General features: G+C 39.8%; 1 protein-coding gene across 1 annotated transcript in view; it reads right to left on the bottom strand.

Annotated features, from left to right (window-relative positions):
* Nucleotides 1-10,868, bottom strand: part of RBL1 (RB transcriptional corepressor like 1) — a 78,628-nt gene that overhangs the window by 25,377 nt on the left and 42,383 nt on the right. The window contains exons 16-18 of the mRNA XM_032295013.1: nucleotides 10,300-10,432; nucleotides 5,614-5,880; nucleotides 3,380-3,591 (exon numbers count right to left, since the gene is read on the bottom strand). Of these exons, the coding sequence (XP_032150904.1) occupies nucleotides 3,380-3,591; nucleotides 5,614-5,880; nucleotides 10,300-10,432 (612 nt within the window). The remainder of the gene's footprint in view (nucleotides 1-3,379; nucleotides 3,592-5,613; nucleotides 5,881-10,299; nucleotides 10,433-10,868) is intronic.

Here is a 10,868-nt window from a genome sequence, read left to right as displayed (position 1 = left end):
GGCCTCCCAAAGTGCTGGGATTACAGGCTTGAGCCACCGCGCCCGGCCAAGACTTAATATTCTTAAGATGTCAACACTAGCCAATGCAATCTCTATATTCAATGCAATCCCTATCAAAATTCCAACAATGTGTTTGCAGAAAGAGAAAAACCCATCCTAAAATTCTTATGGACTGTCAAGAAATCCTAAATAGCCAAAACAATCTTAATAAAGAAAAACAAAGTTGGAGGTCTCACACCTCCTGATTTTAAAACTTATGACACAAAGCTATGGTTATCATAACAGTATGGTACTGAATACAGACCCACAAATAGACCAATGAATAGAATACAGAGCCCAGAATTAAACCCCCATATCTATGATCAAGTGACTTTTCAACAAGGATTCTAAGCTCACTCAATGAGAAAGGACAGTCTTTTCAACAAATGGTGCTGGGAAAAATGGATATTCATGTGCAAAAGAATGACTTTAGATCCTTATCTAACACCATATTCAAAAATTAAAATTTTTGAATTTTAATTCAAAATGAAATTTTCGCTGGGTGTGGTGGCTCAAGGTGGTGATCCCAGCACTTTGGGAGACTGAGACAGGTAGATCGCTTAAACTCATGAGTTCCAGACCAGCCTGGGCAACATGATGAAACCTGTCTCCACAAAAAATGCAAAAATAGGCTGGGCATGGTGGCTCACACCTGTAATCTCAGCACTTTGGGAGGCCAAGGCGGGTGTATCACCCGAGGTCAGTAGTTTGAAACCAGCGTGATCAGTATGGTAAAATCCCATCTGTACTAAAAATACAAAAATTAGTCAGGCATGGTGGCATGAGCCTGTAGTCCCAGCTACTTGGGAGTCTGGGACAGGAGAATTGCTTGAACCGGGGAGGTGGGGGTTGCAGTGAGCTGAGATCACACCACTGCACTCCAGTCTCGGTGACAGAGTGAGACTCCATCTCAAAAAAACCCCAAAAAACCAAACCAAAACAAAACAAAAAACTAGCCAGGCATGGTGGCACGTGCCTGTAGTCCTAGCTACTTGGGGGGTTGAGGTGGGAGGATCATTTGAACAAAGGAGGTGGAGGCTGCAGTGAGCTGTGATTGTGCCACTCACTCTAGCCTGGGTGACAAAGTGAGACACTGTCTCGAAATAAAAAAAAAAAAAATTAGCTGTAATAGGCCGGGCACGGTGGTTCACACCTATAATCCCAGCACTTTGGGAGGCCGAGGTGGTTGGTTCACTAGGTCAGGAGTTCAAGAACAGCCTGGCCAAGATGCTGAAAGCTCGTCTTTACTAAAACTACAAAAATTAGCTGGGCGCAGTGGCAGGTGCCTGTAATCCCAGCTACTCAGGAGGCTGAGGCAGGAGAATCCCCTGAACCCAGGCAGCAGAGGTTGCAGTGAGCCAAGATTGTGGCATTGCATTCCAGCCTAGGTGACAGAGTGAGACTCCATCTCAGAAAATAAATAAATAAATAAAAAATAGACACAATAAATGTAAGAGATAAAAACTATAAAATTCTTAGATGAAAACATAGAGGAAAAGTTTCATAATACTGGATTTGGCAATGATTTCTTATATATGACATCAAAAACATAGACAATAAAAAGAGATAAACTGGCTTTATTAAAATTAAAAATTTTCATGTGTCAAGAACACTATCAACAGAATGAGAAGACAACTCATATAATGGGAGAAAATATTTGTAAACAGTATATTTTATAGGGGATTAATATCTAGAATACATAAAGAACTCCTCCAATTCAACAACAAAACCCAAAAAAACGTAATTAAAATATGAGCAAAAGGCTTGAACAGACGTTTCTACGATGAAGATATATAGATGAGCAAAAGCACATGAAAAGATACTCAACATCACTAATCATTAGGGAAATGAAAATTGAAACTATAATAAGATGTCTCTTTACACTCACTGGATGGCCATTATCAAAAAAACAAATAAACCAGAAAACACCAAACGCTGGCACGGATGTGAAGAACTTGGAACACTTGTGCCTTCTGGTAGGAATGTAAAATGATCCAGCCACTGTGGAAAATGGTATTATGGTTCCTCAGAAAATTAAATACTGCTTTGGGAGGCCGAGGCGTGTGGATCACGAGGTCAAGAGATCAAGACCATCCTGGTCAACATGGTGAAACCCCGTCTCTACTAAAAATACAAAAAAAATCAGCTGGGCATGGTGGCGCGTGCCTGTAATCCCAGCTACTCAGGAGGCTGAGGCAGGGGAATTGCCTGAACCCAGGAGGCGGAGGTTGCGGTGAGCCGAGATCGCGCCATTGCACTCCAGCCTGGGTAACAAGAGCGAAACTCCGTCTCAAAAAAAAAAAAAAAAAAAAAAAAATTAAATACTGAATTACTCTCCCATTTCTGAGAATACACCCAAAGGAATTAAAAGCAGAGACTAGAGACTTGAATAGATATTTGTTGCTATTTTTTTTTCTTCTTAAGGCAGGGCCTTGTTCTGTTGCCCAGGCTGGAGTGCAGGGTCATGATCTCAACTTACTGTAGCCTCAACCTCCTGTCCTCAAGTGATCCTCCTACTTCAGCCTCCAAAGTAGCCAGGACTATAGGCATATGCCACTACACCTGGCTATTTTTTTTTCTTTTAATATTTTAAATTTTTTGTAGAGATAAGGTCTCACTGTGTTGCCCAGGGTGGTCTCAAACTCCTGGGTTCAAGTGATCTTCCTGTCTCAGCCTCACAAAGTGCTGGGATTACAGACGTGAGCTACTGCACCTGGTCTGAACAGACACCTGTACACAAATGTTCACAGCAGCATTATTCACAATAGTCAAAAGGTAGAAACAACCCAAATGCCCATCAACAGGTGAATGAATAAACAAAATGTGGTATTAAAAAAAAAAGCATATTCATACAACGGAGTATTTTTTTCTTTTGTTCTCTTTTTTCTCTTCTTTATACAATGGAATATTATTCAGCCTTGAAAAGAAAGGAAATTCTGGCACAAGCTATAATATGGATGAGCCTACATGACATTATGCTAAGCCAGTCACAAAAAGAACAAATATCATATGATTTCACTCATGTGAGGAACCTAGAGTAGTCAAATTCACAGAAACAGAAAGTAGAATAGTAGTTGCCAGAAGCTGGGGGAAGGGAGAAATGGGTACAGAGTTTCAGAATGGGAAGACAAAAACGTTCTGGAGATGGATGGTAGTAATACTGAATAGCTGCACAACAATGTGAATGTATTTAATACAGTTGAACTATATACTTAAAAATGGTTAAAATGATAAAATTTGTTATGTATATTAAAAAAAAGAGACCAAAGTCTGTCTCTGTTACTCAATCTTTCTTCCACTGATTAAATGAACTCTTTTAAAATGCTATAGAAACACATACCTTTCTGTAAAATAGTGCTAAGGACCCAGTTCTCTTTGGTTTGCTTATTCCAGTTGGATGTACCTCTTGTGCTTTAGTCAGATTGGTCTGTTTTGGAGAAGCACCAATTAATGAATGAGCAGTAAGTGATACAGGACTCTTGACTTTGGAATCTTGATTTGTATTCATGGAAATAGGTATCAGCGTGATCTCTCCAGCATCATTTGCAACACCTGAATGTATAAGCATTATTAGAAATAATCTGCATATATTCTTGAAAAATTGTCAAATACATATAGTTTGTCAATTATATATACATACATTTGTGAGTATTAAAAGGCTACAAAATAGTAATTCTAGGTTATGACTAAATTCTTATTTTTTTTTTTTTTGAGACAGGATCTCACTTGGTCACCCAGGGTGAAGTGCAGTGGCGCCATCTCAGCTCATTGCAGCCTTGACCTCCTGGGCTAAGTGATCCTCCCACCTCAAGCCCCTCAAATACCTGGGACTACAGGTGCAAGCCATCATGCCTGGCTATTTTTTTGTATATATATTTTTTAAGAGACGGAGTTTTGCCATGTTCCCCAGGTTGGTCTCCAACTCCTGAGCTCAAGCCATCTGCCTGCCTCAATCTCTCAAAGTGCTAGGATTACAGGCATGAGCCACTGCACCTAGCATTTTTTTTCTTTTTTTTTGATACGGAGCCTTGCTCTGTTGCCCAGGTAGGAGTGCAGTGGTATGATCTCAGCTCACTTTAACCTCCGCCTCTCAGGTTCAAGTGATTCGCCTGCCTCAGCCTCCCAAAAAGCTGGGACTACAGGCATGTGCCACCACATCCAGCTAAATTTTTTTGTATTTTTAGTAGAAACAGGGTTTCACCATGTTGGCCAGGCTGGTTTCAAACTCCTGACCTCATGTGATCTGCCCAGCTTCCCAAAGTGCTGGGATTACAGGTTTGAGCCCCTATGCCTGGCCCCTGCCCCCCGCCCCCATGTATATATATATTTTTTTGAGACAAGGTCTTGCTCTGTTGTCCTGACTGGAGTGCAGTGGCATGATCATGGCTCACTGCAGACTCAAATTCCTGGGCTTATGATTCTCCTGCCTCAGCCTCCTGAGTAGCTGGGACCACAGACACACATGACCATGCCCAGCTAATTTAATTTTTTGTAGAGATAGGATATTATTATGTTGCCCAGTCTGGGTCTCAAGCTCCTGGGCTAAAGTGATCCTCTTGCCTCAGTCTCTAAAAGTGCTGGGATTACAGGCGTAAGCTACCATGCTCCGCAAAAATCCTTATTTTCTATTTCTTCTCTGAAACAAGAATATTCTGTTTTGTTTTTGTACTTTAAATTTACTGAAAAGAAGCAAATTTTTTTCTTTATTTTGTATGTGCCTGTGATGCATTTATAGTTTAAATTTATTGAAAAAAAGCATTAAAAATTTTTTAAGCACTTTAGATATTAGTCAAAAAACAGAATTTTTGCTCAAACATACACATTGGGAAGCCCAGATAAGAAAATAAAAAGTAGCTCAGGAGTTCAAGACCTGGGCAACATGGTGAAACCCCATCTCTACCACAAATACAAAAAATTAGCTGGGAGTGGTGGCACTTGCCTGTGATCTCAGCTACTCAGGAGGCTGAGGTGGGAGGATCACTTGAGCCTGGGAGCAGAGGTTGCAGAAAGCTGAGATCATGCTGCTGCACTCCAACCTGGGTGACAGAGTAAGACCCTGTCTCAGAGAAAAAAAAAAAAAAAAAAAGTAAAAGTAAAATAAGTCTAAGGAAACAAATAGTAAATTTATATAATTTGAAAATTTAAAAAACACTATAGGTTTAAAACAAAAGAAAAAGTGGGGTACAAAGGATTTATAGGGCAGTGAAACTACCCTGTATGGAGCTATAGTGACAGATACATGTCATTATATATTCTCTAAATTAAACTATTCAACGCCAAGAATGAACTCTAATGTAAACTATGGGCTTTGGGTAATGTGTCAATATGGGTTCATCAACTGTAACAAATGTAGCACTCTGGTGTGGGAAGGGGGGAATATGAGAAATATCTGTACCTTCCTCTGAATTTTGCTGTGAATATACAACTGCTCTAAAAAAATCAAATCTATTAAAAAAAGTATAGGTTCAAGAAAAAAATGAGTTAGGAAAAACCACGTGATCTAATCCAGTAAGACATTTCTTAAATTTTTATCAAACTCAGAAAAAACAGAAAACAAATGCATTAAAACGCTACCATGTAATGGAACTGTAACTTTATGTCCTGCTGTTCCTGTTACTGGGCCTGTGGCCATTGTTAGAAGAGTTTGACCAGGTAAAACTGATATATTTTCAGCAGCAACGCTTGAAGAAGGAGCGATTTTCAATTTTGTTCCTTCTGTTATGATCTTGTCCATAAGCATTTCCTTTGGGGGGTCTTCGCCAAAGAGTCTTCTCTTAGCACTCCCTGCGGTAGGAGAACTGTAGCGTTCATGGACAGGAATTGGAGACAATGGTTGCATATCTAAAAATAAATAAATAAATAAATTTAAAACAGAAATGTATTCTAAAATAATAGATTTACTCATTCACTCAATAAATTAGGTTTACTCATTCATAATGAGTTACTATGCTGGGCATTAGCCAGATATGAATAACATAGCCTTTGCCCTCATGGAGTATGAAGTCTTCTGGGAGAAAGAGGCATAAAATAACTCATTACATATAAAACGTGAAAATTATGATCACTCATCTGCCTGGTTTCTTGAACCTCTGCCTATATTAAAAGAGCAAAACATTAAGGATAAAGCAGCGGTTGAGAGGTAGAATGATTTAAGCACTAAATTTTAGTAGTAGTCCAATATCTCCCAATCTTAACTAGTAAAGAGCGCCTGAGAAGAAGGGAAGAAAAGCAAAAATCAGTAATTTGAGTTGCAGTTTTGCCCCTTCGTGCATATTTGCACTAAAAGCAGCTTAAGGCAGTAGTTGTGGCTTTCTGATTTAATAGATATGGAATCATCTTTAATAAATTCATCAGAAGATATGAGTAAAGATGATATAAATCTGCTTATCTTGCCTTAATCTGAGGATTGGCAGTAGTGTGTTGATCAAAAATAAAGTAAGGATTATGGATTTTGCCTCTCTTCTTGTGCTATCCTTTCACAGGATCTGCTTTCCATTCCTCCTCTATCAGCTGCATGGGTTTTTCTAGCCCCTGACAACCCTACATCTTTTCTACATCTTTTCCCACCATTCTTCCCTCAACCTTACAGGTAGGTCAATAATATGCTTTTAAAGCAAAAGTATTTATTGATGAGATGGAGTCTCTCAATCTGTTGTCCAGGCTGGAGTGCAGCTGCACAATCTCGGCTCACTGTGACCTCCGCCTCCTGGTTTCCAGCAATTATCCTGCCTCAGTCTCCCAAATAGCTGGGACTACAGATGCACACTACTATGGCTGGCTAATTTTTCTATTTTTAGTAGAGATGGGGTTTTGCCATGTTGGCCAGGTTGGTCTTGAACGGCTGACCTCGGCCCGCCTTGGCTGGGATTACAAGTGTGAACCACTGTGCTCTGCCTTCATTATTTATTTTTACATTCACTAGATAATTAGATAGTCATGTAAACTATTTTCAAAACATGCTTAAAAGGTATTAAAATGATCCCTAGCAATGATTTAGAAGCTCTCTGTATTAGTGAGATAACTGGGGAAATAGTTTTGGTTTCATAAAAGTCTTTCCATAATTCTTGGGCTTATGAAAGTAGCTTCCACTGTCTTCAGTAAACAAGTGGAAATTTCTATAGTAGTTTCCATACTCCTTTACAAGAGTCCATCTTAATGCCCTATAACTAAGAAATCCACACGAGTCCCTGAATCTGACTAGGCATGGTCAAAGGTGACAATTCAATGGAAGACTTGAGTTGAAGCCATAAAGTAGCTACGAATCCCTTGAAATGATCTCTTCTTAGCACAGTACTGGAAAAGCTATGGTGGATATTCAATAAGAATGCAATGAATATATAAATGAAAAGCTAATCCAAATTTAGAAAGAAACATGACAATTTGCCAAGGTACAGAAAAAATGCTCACTTACTTATAAATTATATGAGAGGAAGGTGGCAAGCACAGTTTAAACTATTCTTGGTAAGTTTTTTAAAAAGAAAACAGGCCAGGCATGGTGGCTCAAGCCTGTAATCCCAGCACTTTGGGATGCCGAGGCAGGCACATCATGAGGTTAGGAGATCAAGACCGTCCTGGCCAACATGGTAAAACTCCATCTCTACTAAAAATACAAAAAAATTAGCTGGGCATGGTGATGCATGCCTGTAGTCCCAGCTGCTTGGGAGGCTGACGCAGGAGAATTGCTTGAACTCAGGAGGCAGAGACTGCAGTGAGCTGAGATTGTGCCACTGCTCTACAGCCTAGGCAACAGTATGAGAGTCTGTCTCAAAAAAAAAATTTAAAAAAAAGGAAAAGAATTCTCAATATTTCCAAAGTTTTAAATTATAGTATACTAAATATTTTTACTATTTTTTCATTTCTGTAAACATTAACAACTGACAGTAAGAAGAGTTTTTCTTTTCTCTTCTTCTTTTTTTTTTTTTTTAAACATTTTGACAAGATTGGTAAAGGTCAAAATGAAGTGCGCTTAACAGACTCCATCTTAAATGTGAGCCTGACCAACTCCATCTTAGCCTCACCTTCCCCGCCAGTCCCCCTTTGGATGCATTGCTGGGTTACGCTGTACCCAGGACCTTGTAACCACATCCTGCTTGGCAATTCCCCCGGCTATTGTGATTACCCCTCTCAGTAACCAACAATCATGAGAACCATTTACCTCCTGGTAACCAGCTCCCCCTTCTAACTTGCTTGTTTTGCTTCTGTAAAATTCAGCTTCAGCTAGGCTCCTCCTCCCCTCCCTAAAAATGGGTATAAAAGACTTTACATGCCCTTCATCGGGGCCGAGAGATTTTTGAGTGTGAGATGACTCTTGGTCGCCGGCAATAAAGGACTCTCAATTGAAACACAGAGTATGGCGCTTTCCTTCTAACTTGCTTGGGTATAACAAAAAAAATTATAATTATTCCCACTAACTAAAATTACTTAGTATTCACATCTTGTGCTGCAACCTCTGCCTCCTGGGTTCAGGGTTCAAGCAACTGTCCTGCCTCAGCCTCCCAAGTAGCTGGGACTACCGGCATGCACCACCATGCCCAGGTAATTTTTTGTATTTTTAGTAAAGATGGGGTTTCACTGTGTTGCCCAGGCTGATCCTGAACTTCTGAGCTCAGGCAATCCATCCACCTCGGCCTCCCAAAGTGCTAGGATTATAGGCATACAGGAGTGAGCCACCGCACCCAGACTTTTTTTTTTTTTTTTTGAGATGGAGTCTTGGTCTGTTGCCCAGGCTGGAGTGCAGTGGTGCAATCTCGGCTCACTGCAACCTCCACCTCTCAGGGTCAAGCAATCCTCCTGCCTCAGCCTTCTAAGTAGCTGGGATTACAGGTGCCCACCACCATGCCCAGCTAATTTTTGTATTTTTAGTAGAGATGGAGTTTCACCATGTTGGACAGTCTGGTCTTGAACTCCCAACCTCAGGTGATCCCCCCGCCTCGGCCTTCCAAAGTGCTGGGATTACAGGCATAAGCCACCATGCCTGGCCTGCAATCGCTTTTATGATCCTGCATTGCATGTAAAGCAGATTGCAGACAGACAGACATACATACAAAATCACACAGACTCCAAAAATGGGTGTACCGTACTATGCAACCTGAATACTTGTTCATCTAAGATTTGTTAAGGGATACTATGTGGTCAAGAGATTTTAACTGATTTTTTAAAATCCAAGAGCTGTATCACCCAAAAGATGCACACATCAGCTTGCTACGTCACAAGAGAAAATAAGAAGAATGAACTAAAATCTTTCCACTGGTAAGTCTCAAAATGAACTACTTTAAGAGTATAAATAAGTAGTTTATTAGACGAACTTAAGCATTCCAAAGAGAATAAGAATTCTGTTTTGCTTTAAATGTTTTTCTACCGAGACATACGCAGGCAAAGGAAGAATATAAATTTGGGAAATTTGGAAAAGTAGGTATTTAGCTTAGTGATATACTTTGGCTGTGTCCCCACCCAAATCTCATCTCGAATTGTAGTTCCCATAATTCCCATGTGTTGTGGGAGGTAATTGAATCATGGGGGCAGGTCTTCCCCATGCTGTTCTCCAGATATTGAATAAGTCTCATGAGATCTGGTGGTTTTATAAAGGGGAGTTCTCCTGCACAAGCTCTCTTGCCTGCTGTCATGTAAGACTTGCCTTTGCTCTTCCTTTGCCTTCCACCATAATTATGAGGCATCTCCAGCCATTTGAAACTGTGAGTAAATTAAACCTCTTTCCTTTATAAATTACCCAGCTTCAGGTATGTCTTTATTAGCAGTGCCAGAACAGATTAATACACTTATCTTTTTTCCTTTCTTTTCTTTTTTTTGGGAGGAAAATGGGGGACGGGGTCTCACTATTTTGCCTACAACACACAATCCTCAATCCTCCTGCCTCAGCCTCCTGAGTAGCTAGGACTATAGAAAGATGCCATGATGCCTGATTTTAGCTTATTTACACAGTTTCCCATTAGCATTCAGGAAAGATTACATTAATTTATTAAATAAACCATTTAAACTATTTATTAAACAAACTATTAAATAAACTACATTTAAAATTCTATTAATATAGTATACACTATAGAATATAATATATATATAATAGTGTATAATATAGCATACAATGAGCTACACAGGGGTGCTAGCACAAGCATCAAGCTCCTTTTCAAATCCTGATAAAGAAATCTGATTTCTGAATAATGTATTCACAAGACTTAAAATTTTCTCTCAAAAAAAAAAAAGACCTTTGTTACTTTTTTGTTACTCTCCCAATGTTGAACCTACCTCTTCGAAGACTCCCACTGTCAGTTCGAACTTCCTTGACTCTTGGATGCACTAGAGGAGACACTGGCATCATGGGAAGATGTCCCTGTACATTTCCTCCATTTCCTGTTTCAAAGTTATTTGGGAATATAACCTGTAGAAAACAAAAACCCTCTGCTTTACATACAGATAAACTCACTGATTAAAACTTAGGAAAAAAAATTTTCTTTTTTTTCGAGATGGAGTCTCAGTCTGTCACCCAGGCTGGAGTGCAGTGGCATGATCCTGGCTCACTGCAACCTCTACCCACTAGGTTCAAGTGATTCTCCTGCCTCAGCGTTCCAAGTAGCTGGGATTACAGGCACGTGCCATTATGCCCAGCTAATTTTTATATTTTTAGTAGAGACAGAGTTTCGTCACATTGGCCAGGCTGGTCTTGAACTCCTGACCTCAGGTGATCCACCCACCTCAGCCTCCCAAAGTGCTGGGATTAGAGGTGTGAGCTACTGCGCCTGGTCAAAAAAATGTTTTCTTAACTTTTTAAAAAATATTTTATTTCCCTTTCTCATGTCTTCACAAAATACAACTTG

The sequence above is a fragment of the Sapajus apella genome, unplaced genomic scaffold (assembly GCF_009761245.1).
Source record: "Sapajus apella isolate SASKATOON/1434 unplaced genomic scaffold, GSC_monkey_1.0 scaffold33, whole genome shotgun sequence".
Taxonomy (NCBI): Eukaryota; Metazoa; Chordata; class Mammalia; order Primates; family Cebidae; genus Sapajus; species Sapajus apella.
Note: the sequence above shows the minus strand (reverse complement) of the source record. Positions and strands in the feature narration are given on the sequence as shown.